The 22,406-nt window shown below is 45.9% G+C and overlaps 2 protein-coding genes across 10 annotated transcripts in view; one reads left to right on the top strand and one right to left on the bottom strand.

The window, feature by feature from the left end:
* Nucleotides 1–755: 755 nt before the first annotated feature.
* prima1 (proline rich membrane anchor 1) lies at nt 756–14,968 on the top strand. The gene is made up of 4 exons (XM_058615152.1): nt 756–3,016; nt 3,756–3,897; nt 5,923–6,055; nt 11,240–14,968. The coding sequence occupies exons 1-4, from the start codon at nt 2,708–2,710 to the stop codon at nt 11,337–11,339; spliced, it is 684 nt and encodes a 227-aa protein (XP_058471135.1). The 5' UTR covers nt 756–2,707; the 3' UTR covers nt 11,340–14,968.
* Nucleotides 14,969–19,248: 4,280 nt separating this feature from the next.
* The window catches only part of LOC131444714 (protein unc-79 homolog), a 31,553-nt gene continuing 28,395 nt past the window's right edge, over nt 19,249–22,406 (bottom strand). For all 9 annotated transcript variants that reach the window (XM_058615304.1, XM_058615297.1, XM_058615303.1 and 6 more), the window contains 9 exons: nt 21,151–21,255; nt 20,985–21,062; nt 20,773–20,862; nt 20,518–20,693; nt 20,183–20,366; nt 19,888–20,091; nt 19,734–19,811; nt 19,601–19,642; nt 19,249–19,497 (listed from right to left, as the gene is read on the bottom strand). In XM_058615304.1, coding sequence (XP_058471287.1) covers nt 19,309–19,497; nt 19,601–19,642; nt 19,734–19,811; nt 19,888–20,091; nt 20,183–20,366; nt 20,518–20,693; nt 20,773–20,862; nt 20,985–21,062; nt 21,151–21,255 — 1,146 coding nt within the window. In that variant the 3' untranslated portion in view covers nt 19,249–19,308. The remainder of the gene's footprint in view (nt 19,498–19,600; nt 19,643–19,733; nt 19,812–19,887; nt 20,092–20,182; nt 20,367–20,517; nt 20,694–20,772; nt 20,863–20,984; nt 21,063–21,150; nt 21,256–22,406) is intronic.

Here is a 22,406-nt window from a genome sequence, read left to right on the forward strand (position 1 = left end):
TTGTTTGTTTTTTTAAATACCTATTTCATTTTAAGTAAGTAATATATGTTTAGGTTGCTGAGATGCTGTTGATTAGTCTTGGCAGGGCTAGTAACACTTTGAGCGGCCACGGTAATTTTATTAAGAGCCCCTGTTATCTGAGTTTAAAAGGAGCCGTGATGTATGTTGCGGCAGATTGCCGGTCGTTTGGAATGAGTTGAGGCAGCAGGAAGTAACCTGGAGGATGTAGTGCTTTTCCTCTTGTCAGATAATCGATACTGGGACAGACTGTAGGAGAGGATGGATGAGATGAACTCCTGGGCGCACCATATGCCAAAGCCAGGCTTGTTGTACTTCAAAAACTCGTAAAAAAAAAAAAAAATCTCTGCATTGTATGAGCAAATGCAGTTGAACAGCAGCTGTGGATTTTCCACTCTAAAAGTCACCCACAGCTCTTGTGCATGAGCTCACCCCATTACTGCCTGTGAAGAGCTTTTTGATGGGCAAGAGATGTGATAAACGCTCAGCCGCAACAAAGGGCTGTGGGGCTACATTCTGAATCCATTGATCTTAATCCAAAGTTGTTTGGATAGTTGGCTTAGATGCGATTTGTGTTATTTGGAATCGCTGTGCTGCAACACAATTGGCTGTCACTACTCCTGTTTAATCCAAAAGTCAAGTGTGTACAACAAATATGGATTTATGAAACACACAGACGCGAGAAAGGCTCGTGTACTGAAAGCGAATGGTGTCAGGTTTAAGTGTTTACCCCCCCCCCCCCCGAGTGAAGTCCTCTGTGTTGCTTACCTATCACGGCTATTATTTGACCAAAGATGAACACAACACAAATGGCAATTACTGTGTTCTGAGCCTGAAGACAATGTGTGGACAACATGTCCTGTTACGTCCAGTCAACAGTCGCAGAAGTGAGAGAGTTGTATTGAATTGAATTCCAGCTCCAATCAACTAACTTGCAGCACTGAGGCCACATAAGTGTTTTCAGGTGCAGAATGTCACATGGCTGTGAGCTGTGGGGTCATTTCATAACCAACAACATTATCATTATTATTATTATTATGCAACCCTTGTTGCAGTAGTTCGACTCTTTGCACTCTGGCCCACTATCATGTCTATTATTCAGGTATACGAGAGTACAAGTTTAACAATAAATGTCTTTGTTACTGAGCATTAGCAGTAAATGCCAGGTCACATCAAGACCGAAGCCTGTAGTTTGGGTCACTGGACTGAAGAGAGATCTGAATCTACTGTAGCAGACACACAGAGAATCAGACATTGGTGTATGGCTGTGTTTTCAGTCGGTAGGCATCTCACTCTCTCTCTCTCTACCTGACTCGTCATCCATAATGTGGACTCGCCTCCACGCATCGTGGGCTATACACTTATCCATCCTCCTGGACCTCACTAGAAATCCAACATACATAAACAAGGAAACAAAAAGCGAAAGGTTATCTGACTCCTTCATATAACCACATCCCACATCATCGTCAGTTTTTCGTTCTTTTAACAGAAAATCTCTGACAGAACCCGGCTCAAAGATGTGCCTCGACCGGTTGGGGTGAAAGGAAAAATGGGGGACAGAGGAGAGGTGGGGGAGAGACAGAAGAAAGATCATACAGCAATTGTATCAAGTTATACGTTTAGACAGCACAGTTGAGCATAATAATAATGGTGATGATATGTAGGATAATAATAGCCTTCAAACTGGATCTGGATCCTGCAACCTGCAAGATGAGGACACAGGGAGTGAAGAAAGGAAGGAAAGACACAAACTAGGGAGAGAACGAACAAGGTTATGTTGTCGGGACCTAAATCTGTTTACACAGTCACATTATGGGGACCTGTCTTTCTTATGGGGACAAAAAAAAAAATCAAGTCCCCATAATGTAAATGATTGCATTTTAAGGTTTCATGTACATGTCTGAAAGTTAGGCTGAGGTCAGGGTTAGGTTTGGGCCAGTAGTAGTTATGGTGAAGCTTAGAGCAAGTCTACAGGAAATTAATGTAAGTCAATGCAATGTCCTCTGAAGTCATGGAAACCAGTGTGTGTGTGTGTGTGGAGATGGAGAAGAGGGAGGAGGAGGAGGAGGAGGGAGTACTTTTTGAGTAGCGGAGGGTGAAATTGTTGGAGCACTCTCTCTCTCTCTCTCTCTCTCTCTTGCTCTCTCTCTCCTTCTCTCTCTCTCTCTCTCTCAGGATGAGCTGGTGCTGATGCGAGCGCTGCATCCAGAGTGTGCGGTGGTGCTGATGGTGGTGATGGTGCTGATGCTCCGCTGTGTTCTGGCACAGAGAGACGGGAAGGAAGCATCAGTTTAAGCCTCGGCTCAGCTCATGCTCTCCGGACTCGCCCAAACACAGACAGAGCTCAGCCTAGATAAGTTGAGGAGGATGTGTGGTCCCGCTGAGAAGAATCCCGCCGCGCGTTATTCCTGAGCATCTCGCTTCCCTCCATCTCTCTCCCTCTCTCTCTCTCCCCCTCTCTCTCCATCACTATCTCTCCCCCTTCCCTCGCTCTCGCTCGCGCCTCTCTGTTCGGTTTTTTTACTTCAACTTGTGTGTCTTGAGAGTGAGTGGCCCATTTGCACTCATGCTCGCAGCCGAGGAGGGATGTAAGGTCCGGGCCATCCACCGCCCTCACATTGCGCGGAGCAGCGGCGAGATTCAGGTCGCCACGTCCGAGAGTCAGTGAAAAACTACTTTGGAGATGTGAATGGTCGAGATTGGCTCCTCGCTGCACCGGCTCGCCTGTCCTATGCTCTCGACAACGGGATTTCCAGAGGAAGAAAATGATTGTGGCGTAAAGTGTTTGTGGAGACGCCTGTCACAGAAGCGGACAGGGTGGATGGTTATTTCCCAGACACTTCAAGCCTATGTCTACTGCATTCATTTGTTGGAAACGCTGCCTAGTGTCTTCGCGAACAGAGGAATGCTGGTCCAAGATCTAATGCCATTTACTTTAAGTTGTTGGCCTTTTTTCTTCGGTCACTGCCTTCTCTCTCTGTTTTTACTCTCGTGCCAGGTAAGGATCATGCTCAGGCGCGCCGCTGCTCAGTTTTACGCATGAGATGCGTGTGTTACTGGAGTTTGATTGACTGAGTGGTGGAGCTCACTGTTATTTCCCTGTGCTGTAATGACCTGTTTACACGAGACGTTGCTCACCAGGACACATGTGTTTAGTCAACACTGACAGGCATGACACGCGAGGACACCCACAGTCACTCATCCCCCCTGCGTGTAGTAGCCATCTGTGTTTTGGGTGATAACAATATTGCGTTTTCCCCAGCAGGATCCCTGCAGCAGGCATATGTTTGTGATGACTAGTCTAACCTCTGCCCCCTGTGCTGCCCACAGATAGTGCTGAGCTGCTGTTCACACTCGCACAGTGTTGCCAGGGTTCATGTGTAATGTGATCTGCTTGAGTTTCCAAGTCCACCCACGCACGCACGCACGCACGCACGCAGGCACGCACGCACTCCTCGGGGCAGCCTGCTGCCCACTCTGTCGGTGGGTGGTTTCTTGCAGGGAGCCATAGACGTGCTGCATGTACTGCACACACACACAGCAGTGACAACAGCACAGGAGCCACAGAGGACGTCCACAGTGCCAAATGAGAGGCTGCTGAGTGTTGAAGGGTCTCCATTTGTGCTGCACAGTCAGTGTTGTGCTGATGGTACTTATGGGTAATGCACTGAAGGACAGAGCGCCTCGTTTATTTCAATGTGTCTCTCTCTCTCTCTTTCTCTCTGTCTCACCATAAGGGAGAACTCCAGAGGTCATGCTCGCGGACTGTGGCGGAGAAAGTTAGTGAACAGTGCCAGCTGGCATGCCACTGTCGAAGATACCCTCCTCTCCCTCCACCACCGCCTCCGCCGCCGCCTCCACGGCTACTGGGCGCCACAGGTAAGACACGCCCAGGTGTCACACCTGTCATGTCACCAAATCCGAGTCTGGCTCTGCTCTCACCTCCACTGTTGCGTTTCATTCCCAGCCAGGCACAAAGTGTCGAGCGGCTGTCTCGTCTGAAGGAGAAGTTTCTCTTTTTATGCTCAGGTGGAAAGATTTCCCATCAGCCTCTTGGGGGTTTAGTGTGCGAGTGCCCATGCATGGCCACAGTTTTCTGTGCGTGTGTGTGTGATAGAGCCAGCAGGATGTTGACAGCTGAACACAGGACTGATTTATTCCGGGTCTGACCTTGGGGAGTACCCAGCTGCCTGCAAAATCCGTGCCTGCTGGGCTGCCAAGCTCCGTGGCTCAGTGGTAGGGTTCCCCCCCCCCCCCCAGAGGAACCCTGATTAAAACACAGATGAATCAATTAAATTAGCTTTAATATGGTAGAGATACGGGCCTAATGAAGCATCCCAGTAGTTCCAGTATGGGTTTGAGGTGTGTGTACTCTATGTTGTGCATGAATCCAGTGGCCTGTTGCGGCGCTGGTAAATCCACCGACAGATCGGCGGACATATTTCACCGGCCTGCTTGGCGAAAGTTAAAATGATTTGTGCGTCGTCTCGAGCACCTTAATGAACAGTGCACTGAAGTATGGGACAGGCCTTGCTGATGATGCAGCAGGCCGTTCTGAGCCATTACGGTGACTCCTTTCGAAATCACTCACCCAGAGCCCTTAAATATTATGAATAGGGAGGAGCACTTCATCATCAAGTCTCAACAGAGAGCAGAGGAAAGGTTTCAGTCAATCAGGTCCAATGATTTTTGTTCTTCTTCTTTCTGTCTCGTCAGTGTAGAACGATGAATCAAGAGTTATACAGACCCTTTTGTGACTGTTGTCAAGGTCACTGTATGAACGCTGCCAGGACCATCTGTAAACTGTCATGGGGGGGGGGGGGGGGGGCTCACCAAAAAGCAGTGTGTCATGATACATATGATAAGCACATGCACAGAGCTGTGTGCAGAGGGTGGGAACACCATGAATAATTCACTTCAATTTACTTTTTCAATTCAATCTGTGCCGGCACATAATTAACTTAATGTCCCCTCAGCAGCCCCAATTTGCAGAATAGTCCGAGCCGCAATATTTGCTTTAAACTGTAGTCTTTAAAATGTGATGAATATGCAAAACTTAAAAAAAAAAAAACTGGGACAATGGGCTGAGATGTTATCTATCTCGCTCAAAGTATGGGGGTAAAAAAAGAAGGAGGAGAAACTGGCAGAGTAAGTGAGCGTCTGTGAGCTAAAAATGGTCCTTTCAGAGGGGTATATTCGTTTTCACAATCTCACAGAAAAAAATGCAGGATTTGGCTGAGAGGGGCTTTGGGTGGTGGAGAAATGGAGAAATGTCCTATTTTGTAGCTATGGTGTCTGTAAACCATTTCTTTTCATTCATAACAAAATAACACTACACGCAGGGCAAACACGGTGTATTTCCTCCGGAGCATAACACTGGAACTAATCTGCATTGGGAGCTGGATAGATCGATGTGCACATGACTGATTTAGAGATGTGCGACAGCGTCAAACACCGCGGTAAGAGAGAAGGGAGGCGAGTTCTGCAATTACAGACGCGCACATTTGCTGATGCACATGATGTCGGACAACATTCCCGGCGAGTGGTCTCTAATGCAGAAAGAGCAGGAGGTCCTGAGACGAGTTCCCTTCTCACCTCCTTTTCCTGAAGAGTTAATGGACTCAATCATCTATTTTATTACGATATTACGGTTATTTTTTGACGATATGTGATATGATTGTCATTATTCTGCTCTTTATTTGACAGAACACATTTAAAAGGGATTACTGTGTGTGATATTTGTGCAGATCCGTGAGGGACAAAGACCTACTCTCAAGTCTGTAGACTAAGACAATAATTAGAGAGATTGAGATTAGCAATGTTATCACAGTACATATTTGATTTACTGATGTTGATTAATTCTCTGCCTCTGTATCCTGTCTCTCCTCTGTCTCTGTCTTTTAGTGGCAGAGCCCATGGTGCCCTTGTTGAGGCCCTGGTGGATGGAGATGGACTTGATAGTGCTCGGGACGGTTGGCTGTGCCTCTGTGGTTTTCCTCCTCTCAGCCATCATCATCTGCTACAAGGCCATCAAGAGGTTGGATGTCACTTCTTTTCCTTTTTCCCCTTCCCCTCCTCTTTTCTCTTTTCACGTCGGATTGTCAGAGTAGTGCGGGGGGGGGCAACGGTGATGTCATTGCCCCGCTGGGTCACACTGAGGTCAGAGGTTAGATAATGGAGTGGGTTGTAAATGTCACAGAGGAAGAGCCACACCGAAACATCCGATACGTGAAAATTAATTTATTGGAGATGCGGGACAACCTGAGGTAGCATTTCTGTGTTTTTTTTAAAAAATCTGCATAAGTGTTTAAAGCTTCCGAGAGCGGCTGCTAGATCCATGGACATGAAAGCACGAGTCGAGTGGAGGATTCCCAAGATGCTGCTTTTGCAGCTGGGTCTGTTTCCTCCATTTGGCTTATTAGCGAAATGGCTGCGTGAGGTTTTGCCTGCAGCAGAACCCAGACCCAATTCTCTGTGTGACATTCAGACGGCAGCATGTCACACATGCACGGGCGACATCCACATTCATTCTCCCAGACATTTAACAAACACACACTTCCACATCGTGCGAAGCGCATATGCACAGAGCATTTTTACATGCATCACTCTGACATATTTACACACACGGCGAAGCGTGGCATAAACACTGAGCCTCACAGATTCGCGTGAGAACCAACTTCCTGTCGCATCTTATCATTTTTATGGCACGATATTAAGCCCCGGTGCCAGTTATGGCTCTCCTCAGCAGCACTATGTTTCCCCTTGCTTTAAACAACAAATAGGCAAAGTCAGGCAGCGGAAGTAATGGGTAGTTGGCTCAGGAATTCATTATGGCAACTCTCCAGCCCCCTGTGTAGCCAAGGGGCACCTTTTTAATGCAGCAGTGGTAGGAAAGTGTTGTTGCAATATAAGCTCTAGCCCCAAACCCAAGTCATTATTTATGAATTAATTTGCGCAGTCATTCAGTCACAGGCTACATCTTTTATACATGCGAGCGGGTCGTGTCCTGAAGCTCTGTGGGCTCGAGACTGCAGACTCTGTGCCACGCCGTGCTGCCCGCTTCTCTGAATGAGAGGGGGGAAATAACACACAGGTCGCAGCTAGACTGGCCTCATTACACATTCATTAGTCAGCGGCACAGCGAATCCAGGGATAAATGTGATTCCTTTAGCCACGGATGCTCTAACCGGCCAATGTTGTTCCTGAGAGGAAGGTAGAGGAAACAACGCGGCGAAAAAGGGGGCAGATAAAATGTCTCCCAAAACAAGCAAAGGCAGTAATTGAGCATCTTGGTCAATAATAATGTGAGAGAGGGTTTAGTGAGAATAACAGCCAGTTATATATAGCCCTTCCAGCCCCTCAGTGCTCTGGGCTTTCCCAATGAAAATCAGCTGGCCGAGGGCCAAAGCCTGAGCAGCACAGACAGCAGAGGAGCTGGCTCTGCAGGTCCCAGCCCTCCTGGACTTTTGTGATTTCTTTATAATCTTTGTCTGCCAGTCATCTGTCAGAAGCAAAGAGGGCTGGAAAGAAGAAAAGAACACTTCCATACAATTCTATTCAGCGTCCGAAGAGGATTCAGTGTCAGAGATGCGGTGCCGTCCGAAGCAAAGCGCACAATGTATCCGAGAAGCCAAAACAAACAAACCAAGTGAAGCTTGGTGCTATTCCCAATCACTGACCACTGTGGGAGGCTTGTCCAAAATGGGTAATAGCGTATATGACATTGTTCTGTCTGAGGATGATACCCAAAATACTCAAAAGGATACAAAATGGTTTCATATCCAATATTTACTGATACATTCCATTATCTACTCAGTTTTATTTTCAAATCGCTCCACCAGCAGTGTCAAAACCAGTGACAGATTTTTACAGTTTTTTTTTTAAATTGTTATTGTGATTTCCAGATGGCTGGAGTAATTGTAAACCGCTCAACACATGTCCCAATTTCTCCATGACACGTTCCCCAAACTTCAAACAGCAGCGAGCACTGTGATTGCACAGCGGCGTGATGAAATATTCATCCAACCTGTGAAGTCCTGTGTTGCCACCTGCCATGTGTCAACAGCACGGCATCTATTATTGAACATCTGGGTAGAGGTCGGGTTTTGAGGGGGGGGGGCCCCCAGCGCTCTTGCCCTGTGCGGTGGCTCCAAGCGACATGCTCGGTCTGAGCGGAGATTACATCCCGGGAGAAATAAACAGGACCGGAGTGACCTTCCAGCAGGCTGTACATCACCAGTGTCGAAACGGAATTTTTTTTACGGCGCAGCGTGAAATAGTGGCCTGTCGCAAATATTCAAAAGTGAAATCCCCAGTGAGCCCAATATCGACCACGCTGACTTCGTTCTGAGTTGGAGAATTCCCAGACAGGCTGTAAACAATACCATCTGCTCCATGGTCCCACAGAGTAAACTTTGGTATATCCTAACTCCCCGAGCTGCAGATGCATTAGCTGATCATGGATGGTTTCCTTTCCAGAGGTTTTCCCCAGGTCACATGGGGACACGGCCCGGCAGCATCTGTGTTACATAGTGTCCCGGACTATAAGATCCATCCAAGCTGACGGTCCCAGAGGACATCTCAGTCACAGCCTTGTGTTTTGTTTGGAACTAAATCCTTTAATTAGCATCACCTCCATCAGCCTTTAACCGCTATAAAGTAAATGTATAGTGTACAATATTCATTCTTCTTCCACATGAGGGTGGCAGGGGGCGCTGGTGCCAATCCCAAAAGGCAGGGTACAGCCTGGACAATCACAGGGCAACATAGAGACAAACGACCATCCACTCTCACACCTGCGGTCAATTTAGCCTGTCCAATTAGCCTAATTCCCAAATCTGCATGTTTTTGGACGGCAGGAGCAAACCTGGAGAATTGTCAGAATAATTGATGCTCAGCAGGTGTGATGTGTATTGTATTCGTTTTCTTTCTGTTAGAAAATCAAAAGTCAATGCGTTACCCTTTCGATGATGAACTTTTAAAATCTTTGAATTTTTTAAAAAAAAAAGACTTATTTCTCAGCTTAAATGATTCCATAACTGCGTTCCGGGACACAGGAAAAGATTACTTTCAGGATTATATTTGGTTTTCCTAAGTACGTCACTACCCGATGCATACTTAAAATTGGCAGAGCCCGGGATTGAACCAGCGACCTTCAGTTTACGAGCCCAATTCTTTTTCCTTTTGGCGTTCGTCAAAATCCCTTAGTTCCACTCCAATCACATACGCTGGTATATACGGTCGAACAGTATTTCCGAATTTTCCTCCAAGTACCACCGGAGAAAGCTTGCGTACCACTGGTGGTACACGTGCCACAGTTTGAGATGTGTAAAGTAGTGTAAAGTACTCATGAGTATCGGCTCACCTCGCCAGAGCAGGTACTAAAATAAAGTTCCAGGTACTATCGCTAATGGAAAAGCAAAATAACCGCGCCGTACCGAGGTGAGTCGTGCCAGGACCATGTAGTGGAAAAAGCGCCATTATTTACTTGTTTTATTCATAGGAGTTTTTCCTTCTTTTAAAAAATGACACACTCTCATAAAGGAGTTATAACATGTCCAAACACAGCCTCAACAAATTCTAAACACGGCTAAGTTCACAGACGCGGAGACATGGTCATTTGGCCCTATAAGGATTCCCTCCGTGCACGATGCCGTTCATCAAGAGTTGGACTTGCCAGTCGAGGCTTTGAGTGGGTAGGAGAGGAGACACTGAGCTAAGATGTCGCTCAAGGGTCCTCCTCTGTGCCAGTGGAGGCACTGTACAGTGTTGACTGACTGGGACAATGACTGTACTAACTGTATTCAGATCTGTCTCTGCGTTACATAAGCCAGAGCAGGGGAGAGCAGCTAAGGGTGCAGGAGCCACAGTACACTGGGCAAATATAATAACCACAAATGCACCGCGGAGCGCATGAAAAGGGTGGCATTGAATGATAGCGCTCGTCACAGGCCAGTGGCGGCGGGAGGATCGTGTGTTCGCGGCTTTATCTCTGCACCAGAAAGTAGAGTACTACAGCACAAGCAGTGTTGAGGTTACGTGTCGACGATATTCCCCAGCTGTTTTTGAGAGCCACACATTTACTCATTACTTAGTGGGCAGATTGCATCTACCAGTCACAGCAGGTAATTGCCTTATCCCCCCGTGATGCAAAGCATCCGTCCCTCCTGTCTCCTTGCAAAAGTGACCTTTGAACACTGAGCTTATTAGAAAGGATTGTTGAGACCAGCGTAACCGTCCACAACGGCCCGAGAAATCAAATCAGTCCAAAGGTTAATAGTCTAGAATCTCTGTTTAATGACATGGACTTTTAGCTGAGGGGGGGGGGAATATGACATCAAATCTCTCCTGACAAGAAACTTATCCTCAAGTCGAGTTAACTTTATTTCTAGAGCACATTTAAAAAGGTTGACCAAAGTCAGATTTAGTTTCCATGGGTAACTCGTTCCAAAGTTTAAGGCCCTGGTTTACTTCCGCAGACGTGCTGAAGTGCACACCGCATATCGCAGACTCTGGTATACGCATCAGAGTCCTGTAGTATCTGACTTCACCATCGGGTGGCGGTACAAGTCTGAGCGGGGCTTAATACAGAGCTCATGTCCCATTAGGGGCTCTGCAGCCTAATACTCCACCTACCGGTACATGCGTTGTCCAAAACCTGTGCGTCGATTACGTAAATCACGCCATGTGCATACGGAAGTATACCAGGGTCTAGCCAGATCGACCCCAGGGTTTTTAGTCGAGATTTTGGCACTAAAATCTAAAAGCAAACCTGTTATTAGACCTCAGAGCTCAGGATGGAGCGTGAAGGAAAAAGAAGATCCGAGAGGTATGATGGCGCCAAACCGTTAAGAGCTTTAAAAACCAGCAATTACATTTTAAAATCAATCCTAAAACAGTGGAGAGGGCGCAACACAGGTGTGACGTGGTCTCTCTTCTTTTTTTCCGGTTAAAAGGCAAAGCGGGAATCGCTGGACAGATGACAGAATTACAATAATCCAAGGCGAGATGTTCTAAAAGCATGGATCAGTGTCTCTAAGACCTTGGCGATGAGCCGTAGTTGAAAAAGCTTGACTTAATGAATTTGAGAGCACTGTCAAATTGTACGCCAAGAAAGAAAAGGCCAGAGGTGACCAAACACTATCCATGACTTCTGTTTTATTTCCATGTCGGTGAAGAAAGTTGAATGAAGTTCTGACTCTGTGACAATGTTTATTTGCAGGAAACCACTGCGAAAAGAAGAGAACGGTACGAGTCGCGGGGAATATGCCATGAGCATCCGTAACAAGAAGGCCATGGGAACAAACAACACTGTGGTATAGACTTGTTTTCAGGTAGATGCAGAACGTGACATCACACAACGGCCATCTCTCACCTTACCCCAAATACCTTCTCACACCCAGAATGCAACGGGGGTTCGTTTCTTTTCAACCCAAGGTATTCAGGTACCTTCCTTCTTTTGTTTGGCATGTGGCCGGGGACTAAAGACACCTTTCAGCTCAAGAGGAGCTGTAAAAGACAGAAGGGGGGAGGGAGGGGAGGCTGAAAGGACGGAGAGAAAGAGCTACGTGGCACAGCGGGCTGAACATTATGCTCCGAGTAACAGCAAGTGTTGCTGACAGGCTGGTTGGCTGCTGGCTGGAGAGGGACTGTCTGCCAGTCTGCCGCAGATCCAGAACCTCGCACACTGTTGACATCTGCAATGGAGCAACAGACAATACTGCAGCCCTGCTGTCACATGGGTGGCCCGACAGGACAGCACCTCACACTCACACACACACACACACACAAACACATACACTAAATAATGTGCATGCAGTTTTTAAAACAGAGAATGCAACAATTTTTTTTATATTCCAATCCTCGCACCGTTCCATCTTTTTGTTTTTCTCCATCTCTGACGCCGATGTCGTGCGAGAGGCATGACGTTACTGTCGCTCCCTGATCCGAGATGTGGATTCATCTGACTATGCAATTTAAAGAAATCCATATTTAGAAGAAAAAAAAAAAAAAAAGGGATCAAAAGAGCAACAACTTCTAATGGGACATTCTGGTTATTTTTTACCATGCCAAAAATATCCACTCAAGACTCATTGTAATACACGTCAGTCGTCCGTCTATTTATTTCTGCTCTACTTTATTTCCTAATCTTCTACATTTGAATTTTATTTTTCTACTTAAAACGGAATAAAACTGTCTCGTAAGTTACTCGCATCTTGAAGAATCTTGAACATCTTGATGAATCCATTGTGTGTTTCTTTCTTTCTTTCTTTCTTCTTTTTTTTTTAAGTGAATAATTTATAAACCATGTGAATCATTTGTGGTGCTCCGCTGCTTTAAGCCTGCTGTCGGTTTTGTCGAGACGCTGATGCAGAAAACACGTTTTGTCATCAGTTGTTGTGTCTCTGGGGTGTTTAATATGCTCTTCTCTGTTTCCCCGAGACTTCAGCTAAAACGTAAAAACGGGGTTTTAATGATGTACTATGTAAAAAAAAAATAACTTTGTTTCTGTGCTGCATCATATGCTCGTCCCCCCCCGTCTTTGGTTAGTTATGTCAAAGCAAGCCCCCTAAAAAACATGTTAAACCTGCTTTCACACGTCACCTGGTTCATTTTTTGTCGTTTCTGAGTCTTTGGGGGTGAGTTAGACGCCTTCAGCTGTGTTTTGTGGATTGGATTTGACAATCTTCTCTTTTCTTTTTTCTTTTTCCTCTTCTGTCTGTCAAGAAGGACTAAGCCCAGGGGACATGAACCCAGTGTTGACCTTGTGTGACGGGTGAGAGACAGGAGACTTAGCCAATTGCCAGAGATCAGGTTGCACAGAGGATGGCCTCAGTAGGGATGTGTGTGTGTGTGTGTATGTGTGGGTATACATACTTGTATTTTTTTTTAGTTCTTTAGCACTTTTTCTGGCGTAAACACTGACCTTGTCAGGACCAGTAGTCCTCATTGAGACCAAAACCTGGTTTGAACACTAATTTTTGAAGATTTATTAAGTTTAGGGTTTAAATTAGGTTAAATGTAGGGTTGGAGATCCTGGAAAAACAGTTAAGGAATACTTCACCGATTAGCATTTAGCTTTGTATTACGAGAATAGGGCTAGTATTTTTGAAAAATTGTGCTTCCCAAACTCAGTTTCCCCTGAGTCGAGAAATATCTTCCTTATTTTCTTTGTTACGCGCTAATTCCGTACTTTTTAGACTCATAGGGGGACGGGACCTCATTCCCAGAATGTAAACGACGTCCGCCATTGTTGCTAACTGCTAAAAGTTACGGTAACAGGACCAAGTGTCACTGGTGGGCACGTAACAAAGAAAAGAATGAAGATATTTCTAATGTAAACAGCGTCCGCCATCTTTGCTAACTGCTAACAGTTACGCTAACAGGACCAAGTGTCACTGGTGGGCACGTAACAAAGAAAAGAATGAAGATATTTCTAATGTAAACAGCGTCCGCCATCTTTGCTAACTGCTAACAGTTACACTAACAGGACCAAGTGTCACTGGTGGGTACGTAACAAAAGAAAAGAATGAAGATATTTCTAATGTAAACGGTGTCCGCCATCTTTGCTAACTGCTAACAGTTACACTAACAGGACCAAGTGTCACTGGTGGGTACGTAACAAAAGAAAAGAATGAAGATATTTCTAATGTAAACAGTGTCCCCCATCTTTGCTAACTGCTAACAGTTACACTAACTGGACCAAGTGTCACTGGTGGGTACGTAACAAAAGAAAAGAATGAAGATATTTCTAATGTAAACAGTGTCCCCCATCTTTGCTAACTGCTAACAGTTACACTAACAGGACCAAGTGTCACTGGTGGGTACGTAACAAAAGAAAAGAATGAAGATATTTCTAATGTAAACAGCGTCCGCCATCTTTGCTAACTGCTAACAGTTACACTAACAGGACCAAGTGTCACTGGTGGGTACGTAACAAAAGAAAAGAATGAAGATATTTCTAATGTAAACGGTGTCCGCCATCTTTGCTAACTGCTAACAGTTACACTAACAGGACCAAGTGTCACTGGTGGGTACGTAACAAAAGAAAAGAATGAAGATATTTCTAATGTAAACAGTGTCCCCCATCTTTGCTAACTGCTAACAGTTACACTAACTGGACCAAGTGTCACTGGTGGGTACGTAACAAAAGAAAAGAATGAAGATATTTCTAATGTAAACAGTGTCCCCCATCTTTGCTAACTGCTAACAGTAACGCTAACAGGACCAAGTGTCACTGGTGGCCACGTAACAAAAGAAAAGAATGAAGATATTCCTCAACTCAGGGGAAACTGAGGTTGGGAAGCACAATTTTTTCAAAAATACTACCCCTATTCTAGTAATACAAAGCTAAATGCTAATCCAACACGTGTTGTTGGCACCTTTTCTGCCGTACCGTTGCTGCAACTGTCTCGTTGGATTTAGCAAGCTAGCATAAGCTCAGGCGTTGTATTCTGAGCAGGATTAGCAGAGGGGTAGAAGTGGCAGATGGCAGATGGCAGTTTGATTGATGCGTCACGAGCCAATTCATTAATTCGAGTTGTTCATTATGATTTGGATGGTGTTTTTACAGGCCTGTCCGCTCCACAGGTGATTTCATTTTTTTTTTTTATTTCTGTGACACTGCATTAATTCATTTGTTACAACCGGGTGTGAAGAGAATTTTACTGTAAAAAAAATAAAAATACTCCAAAACATAATCTCTCACCCCACCTTTAAGGTTAGAATTAGGCATTAGCTGCATTGTAGTTCATTTCAGGGACGTCGCTTTGTTTAGGCTGTCTAAATGGAATAGAATACACTGCAGTGTCCTCAGAAGAATAGCTGTGTCTGTGTCTGTGTGTGAGTGAGACTCAGCGCTGTCACTGGTATCCTCCACATCCCTGGAAAAACACAACTGAGCTGAAATGGAGCATCACTCAATGCTGCTGTGCTTTTTTTTTTTTTTTTTTACATAAAATCTGTGTGTCTCTAAGCTTGCGCGTGCGTGCGTGTGTGTGTGTATTTGCGTGTGCATTCGGTTATGTGTGTCTCTGACTGTCTGTGTGTCTGTCTGTCTGTCTGTGAGTGTGCATGCAGATGAGTGTACTCAGTGAGAGTGGGCTGCGCTCTGTGGCTGTCAGTTAGGTATAAGAAATTTGGAGGAAAAAAAAAAAACAACAACAACCACACGCTTGCATCTGAACATGCACAAGTATTAGCTATTAACAGTATACACCCATACCCCCGCCCCGCCGTGTACCTATCTGAGAGAAATGAAGGATGCATGAATGTAAATATTGATATTTAAATATCTGCCTTCTGACTGTTAATTCATGTACAGTGTAACGGAACATAATGTTTATACATAGCGACACTTAAACAAAAATGTGCTACCATTTAGAATCAATGTCAATGTTGTCATGTTGATGGAGGAAGCCATTCGTGTATATATGGCAATCAATAGTACACACACAATTTATGCATTATACCAAACAGATAGAGAGATGTGTATACGTTGTTTTCATTGCTGGAGTTTTTCAGTTGTAAATAAAACTGTACATAATAACTGACTTACAGTCTGTTGTGTCTAAGGAGGTGCTGATAATGGATGTTGTTATATCTATATTTGAGCCGATACTGAAATGTGACATCATCAGATTGCCGGCCACTGATTGGTCAGAGAGTGTCGTCACTGACCAATTGTAGATCAGTTAAAGAGGCTTAAAAATCCTGAAAACGTGCGTTAATCTTCCTTAGTGAGGAAATGTCTCTCTGGTTTAGCTATAAGCTGTGCTGAAAGCGGACCCGACGCGCACTGTGCGCATGGCACAATTTGCAAGATTTTGGAACCGCGTGCAAGGAGCGCGCTGGGTGAACTGAACTTCCGCCCCACCAGTAGGTGGAGCATAAGTCCCACTCACCAAGCAGAAAAACCCTTTCGACCCCAGAAGAAGTAGTCGCCAAGGATATACAGTAGTCATCCAAGCCTCAACCTGGCGACCCTTGAACCAACCGACACCCCGACAAACCTCTCAGCTGATGAGCCGCTCAAACCAGACGTGTCCAAGGGAGCTGCGGCATCGTTCTCTTCTTCTTTGGTACAAATGCGTCCTGTTCCCTGCATCCAGACTCCACCCGATGGTGAAGTCAGATACTACAGGACCCTGCGCCGCACAATGCTTTGCGCGCTTGCGTCGCGTATAAAACGACGTCACGGCAGTTTTGTGCAGCCGTGCTATGACGACCCCAAACCGAGTAGAATCGAGCCAAGTAGTGCTCGAAAAATTTTTGTGTTTATTGTGTCCACCGTGTCCGCTCTGTGCTGTGTTGTGTTGTTCGTGTCTCGGGCAGAGCTGAACTGGACGTTTCTCCCAGGCCTCCCGCAGTGGAGGGGGAGGACATTTGTCTCACGCGCTGCATCTTTAATGAACTATGATTACCAAGCTAATTGTACGTCACGTGACGTAATGGTGCAAACAAGACCACTTCACCACGTCAACATATTGTGCCCAATCAATAATTATGAAAAAAAAAAAAAGCTTGTGGTAAAGAGGCTGTACTGTTGGATGTGACCCAGTTCAAGATGACAAATGTGTGCATACTGTAACCTTTCTGACCATTTTTAACCACCAATTTCTGTAACAACTAACATTGTTTTGAATTGAAGTTAGGTATTGATTTACATAGAAGAAGATGAGAAGGTCCCTAGAAGGTTCATGCAGGTTGCAGGTGTCAGGGATCTCTCACAGGTAAATATTGGACCTGGTTTGATTCTTTAGATTTCACTTCCATTTCAGTTAATGTTATTGATTATTCCTTCACGTAAATGTTAGAAATTTAATATATTTCTCTTATGTTTTCCAATTTTTTTTTTAATTCTCTCTACGTATACGTTGTGGAAAAGAGTGTAGCTCCTCATAGAAGTGTGTTGTGAAAGGGAAACGATGCTCTCCAACATTTGAAATTTGGATTGTCGTACCCATTCTCATCTCTCGTTGCATGTCTTAAAAAAGTGTCGGCAAATGTATTTGGCAATCCAAAGAAATTCGTCTTCATTTCGATATATAATTAGCACATTACACAATAACCGTGGTTAATGATGTGAAACAAACCTGTACTTTGACAAGCTGAAGCAGAGGAGCAGTGAAGAGGAATGTCAGTGAATTATAATGTGAGTGAGGGACGATTGTCTACTTTTCCCTCCCCCTGGTTCAGATACCATGCACTTGATGTTGATGCCGATGGACACTCGGAGCAATTTAAACATTCATGCATTTTGCAGCCAGGGTGCAGAGGATTTCGCTGTAATAAAAGCAATGTGACAGCAATGCTTCGGCGGGGTGGCAGTGAGTGAGGGTGGAGGGGAGGGAAAAGTGGGGGGGGTCCTTTCAAGGCCTGGTCTGTCTGATGGTATCGCTACGCAGCCAAATGGACACTGATGCACAGATTCTTCAAAGATTCTGCAGCCTGTGTGACTCTGTCACCAATACACACACCTGGTGATAATACGTCCTGCCAGTGTGTGTGTGTGTGTGTGTGTGTGTGTGTGTGTGTGTGAGAGCTTGCACAGTCACAGTCCTTTGAAAGCTGACCTTCACAATTCTTAAGGACCCACTCACACCCTCTCTGCCTGAGAGGCCTTTGGTCAGTGTTAATTACCCCCCCCAGTACCTCCAGCTGCCTACTCATCAGGCCAGCTCTTCCATATGGTCCTCCAGGAGGCAGTAGGCAGGGGGCGGGAACAGTGCTGGATACCTGTGGGACGCTGATTACATAAGCTGCTGCTAATGAGAGAGAGAGGGGAGAGGAAAGAGGAGTCGTTTAAAAAAAAAAAGGGCTGCGAGTTCAAACGATCACAACGGCGGCTGGCGGTGACTTGCACACGTGCGGGGGGTCACATGCGCGTGCACACCTGCAATACAGCATCACTTTAGCAGACCCTTTGGAGGCACACACAGCGGGAGAGGAGTTCCTTGATGAGCCAAGACTAGAGGTTGATGAGAGGAGGCACTGCAGCCTGATTCAGCTGGCTCCGGGTCATCGGAGAGGGTGTTCATTAGCCACATTGTGTGATATTATAATAGTGACTCATTTGGCGCACACCTCTCAACAACCTCTCACACACACGGGCTGAAAGGCAATTTTGGAGGGGAGAAAGAAATACATGCAATTTGTGCTTATTTCTGTCCAATAAGCCAATTTTCGTGCTGCAGAACACATTTATTTCATCAGATTTAATTCATGTTAGAGCTTGATAATGAAATCCTCGCAGAAGTGAGGATCAAAACAGAGATTAATGTGCTGTTCGGCTCTCGGGGCCCTGCTGTCATGTCATCTGTTATTCTCAGACGAGAGCATCGCGGTAATGTGGTTAGACCTCACAACAATACTTAATCACAACAAACCACATTAGGTCAAAGGTAATTGTGTTTGCTCGGTATATGCGTGGGCCAATCTGTTTCGCTGCTGCCAATGAAGTGGGATGGAGAAGAGGGTGGAGGTGGTGGGGCTTTCCACTTTGGGGGCGGGGAGGGGGGGCAGGAGGGGCACAACCAAAATAGTCTTGTTTACCTCCAGTGTCTGGCTCCACCTTATCGAGTTAAAAAGCTGCTGCTGCAACTCAGACTGGCCTCTGATCGATTTGAGCTCTGATGGCGAGAGGCAGCATGACTGACAGCCTGACAAGGATCTCAGGCCAGAGCTGGATAAATGCACGTCGAGTTATTTTCCCGGAGACACCGACGGTTCAGTTTCTCGTCCGGAAGAGTTAAAAAAAGAAGATTTTATCACTCTGCCATCTGCAGTGGAGTAAACTAGACATTTTCCACACCTGGCGGTGAGGACATTAAAGGGCAGTAAATGTCACATTTGAATATTTTTTTTTTTGAAAGGCGTCGACAATTCATATGAAATGACTCAACATTTAGAAAACTCATACTTTTATTATCCTGTTTGCAGCCGAGTCGTTTAAAAAGTTACAGCGCTCAAACACAGTCATTTGCTTTCACGCCCTCACTATTACGGACGTGGGTCTATAGAAATTCTCAGTTTTAGGCACCTGATACATTTATCAAACACAAGCCTACCACACCTTTCATCCTCAGCTCCAGCGCTAGTTCTTTACAATAGCATAGATTTGCTGTACATATAGAGATATTATACCAAAAAGGTGCAGAATGATTCAGTCCATTTGAATCCCACACAGCATCAGTTTATGTAAGAGTCCCTTTTTTTTTTTTTCCTTCCTTCTTCTCCTTCCTGGGCGGAACTTTCAGCCAGAGCAGATACGCGGTTGAAAGAGCCGCGCGATCACATGGGATAGAACTGCGAGGCGGCCTCCGACGACTGGATCTCCACCTGAGCCATCTTGAACTGGGTGCACTGCAGCCATTTGCGGAGAGCGAACGGAGGAGCTCCGGATGCTTGACCCTGGAGACACTGGTGGTTTACCCTGTTCTGGATGGCCTGGAGACGCAACTGCAGCCCCGCTGACAAATGCTAATGAATGGATGGAGGCGACAATGGTGACAATGTCTTAGTTGGAGATCAAAGGTCAAATAGTTGGCAAACAAAAAAAGGGCAGAAAACACATGGGTCTTACCTTAAGGTTTGACTGAATCATGGGCAGCCACATAGGAATTAACTAAAAACACACGGAGAAGTTGTGTTAGATTAATTGTCACGTTGATCAAATGCAAGAAGGATCCAAAACAAATGCTCCGTTTATAGCAGACCTTGACAAATATGGTTGAGTTGCACTCCTGCAGGGCCTCCATCAGACTGATGACGTGAAGACACACCATCTCCACCATCTGACACAAGACGATCACAATTATAGACATTTATTTGCTCAAATAGAGTATTTTAGAACCGAGACGGAGCACTCGCCACTTTATTGTGCGCCATGAGCTGCAGGATGCTCGGTGTAACCCGACTCCAGAACTCTAGACCGGTGAGGATGGCGCTGGAGGAAAACTCTGTCTGGTTCTGGTTCTGCAGCGACGGCGCAGCAGCGGCCTGCTCGCAGTAAATGGTCCACAGCTGGGCGAACATGAAGGCGTGGAACAAAGAGCACATGTGCAACACGGACGTCTGCAGGGAGGAGACCAAGGTCAGAGGTCAGTGCGGTGCGTTATGGATCACGTTTGTGCATTATTAGACGAGAATGTTTAAATTGCAGCACCTTTGACTGTTCCGGAAAACCAATGAGTATAACGATGAGATGATCTGCAATGTGGGAGCCAGCGTCTAGAGGGATGGGCATGCAGGAGGTGGAGCCCTGGTGCAGGGCACAGTGTGTCAGGGAGCCCAACAGTAGCCAGGACAGCTGACGGATGTGGGACACGCACTCGATGAATTCTTTTGGCCTGCGGAAAGAAAAATTCACAATTCTTTAAATTCTCAGATCTCTTACTGATCTTACTTATCAATAGCAATATTTGGGAATCCAATAAGAAATCACAATTTAAGAGAGATCAACGGACGCGTGACTGCACACATCTGTGCGCTCGTTCTCACCCTTGTTGCATGGTGGACGGTGGGTGATAAAGCCAGGGGAGATAACGCACCACAGCTTTGTTATCGCGGTGGTTCCCTTTACTGATCTCCATGGCGGCGACTTGTGCCAAACCCACTTTCAGGTTCCCCCCGAAAGTGTCTTCATGCAGCGGCTGACAGCAAGCCTTCATATGGCTCTGGATAAGAGAGAACGTTGAAGAGTAGCGAGACAAAAACAGATGTCGTGCATGTTGTAGCATCCGCGTGAAGACTTACTTTAAGTTTGGTTAGCGTGTGCATGTCTGCAATGAAGTCCAGGAGCTCGCTTATGTATTGCCTCATGCATTCCATTGCTGCAGTTGTGCACTATGGAGAACAAAGGCAGTTTATCCTTTAGGAGGAATCACACTGGGTTCCGTCTTTATTTCCCTGCTGTTTTATAAGGCCGATTTTAATATAATCCGAGCACAGAGCGACTAAAGTCTCACCCCCTGCAGCGTCGAGATCATGTGCTTTTGGATGATGGTTGATTCCGCGAGCCGTGTACCAATATCTGCACAAACAAACTGACACGGCCCACAACACAGGTTTAGGTTTAATGCAGAGAGAGAGGTTTTATTTGTGCTACACTGTGACATATAAAAGTGTTTTTACCTGGACCAGCAGTAGCAAGTTTGTGTCAGGCAGAGGAGACTTGAACTTGAGAGCTTGCAGAAGCTCTAACACCACAATGCGGGACATGTAGAACTTATCTCTCTCCTGGATGCGAGGAGATAAGAGAGTGGTGTAAATGTACTGATGCAGCAAGACTGCCTTTTTCTATTATCACTCTCCCTTACTCATGCTGCGAGGAGAGCACAAACTCAGTAGCCTGAATAGAGGGGGAAGGACAGGCAGCCAGGAGGGAGGGAGGAGGGAGGGAGGGAGGGAGGGGAAGCATGGAGACAGAGAATAGACAGAGAATAGTGAAGCTGAGGAGTAGATTTAGGCCAGTCCAGATCTCTTCTCCCAGAGTCCCAGGCAGCTCAGATGAGGCTGTCAGGCTGCCTTCTCCCTCCCTGAGGACAGGCTGCTCTCTTTGTTCATCCCTTCCACACAAAGCCCAGCTGCCTGTTTACAAACCACACTGTCATCTTCTGGCTTCCACTTTGCCCGTCTCTTTCTCTATGCAGTCATGTTTTCTTATGTTCTGCAGAGGCACATGCTCCTCTGCAGAGCCGCTCCTGACATTTGGCACAGTGTGGCTTGTTATTGTGCCTACCTGTAACGCGGCACTCTCATAATTAAAAGTTAATGGAGCGTGTCCGTTTGGTAAAGAGCAAATCATAGGCCGCTCTTAAGTCTCATTTGTGCAGCGCCGCTGTGACAAATGGTGTATGGTGTGTGACAAACTTCTGTGTGGAAAAGCCTGACTCGTGTGTCCTTAAAAGAAACGGAGAATAACCAGAAGTGGCTGCAAAAGAATCCTCCCTGTGCGTCACAGAAACCTCACCTCGCCATAGAACCAGTGCACATGACGGGTTCTAAAAGCAATTGCTCATCGTGACTCTGGGTTTAGAAAAGCAGATATTATACGGTAAGAAATTAAAGAGGGTGTAGAAAATCAATACTGCAGGAGACATAAAGCATGCGGTGTTGACAGTGGTGGGAGCACGGAAGATCCATCTGGCCAAACAGTGCAGACAGCGCTGGCTCCATCTCTGTCTGAGGCAGCCACTCTGAAACACACCATACATCCTCGCCCCTTGCACGCCAACTAATCATGTTAATCAATACTGGCTGATTGCCTACTTAATCATCTGTGACACACGGGCACATTTGTGGCTGACGAGAGAGTCAGCGAAGTCGGTGTAGCGCCCAAAGAGTGATGACCGGGGAGGCCGGCAAACAACAGCTCGACATTTTTAAAC

This window comes from Solea solea, chromosome 18 (genome assembly GCF_958295425.1).
Source record: "Solea solea chromosome 18, fSolSol10.1, whole genome shotgun sequence".
NCBI lineage: Eukaryota > Metazoa > Chordata > Actinopteri > Pleuronectiformes > Soleidae > Solea > Solea solea.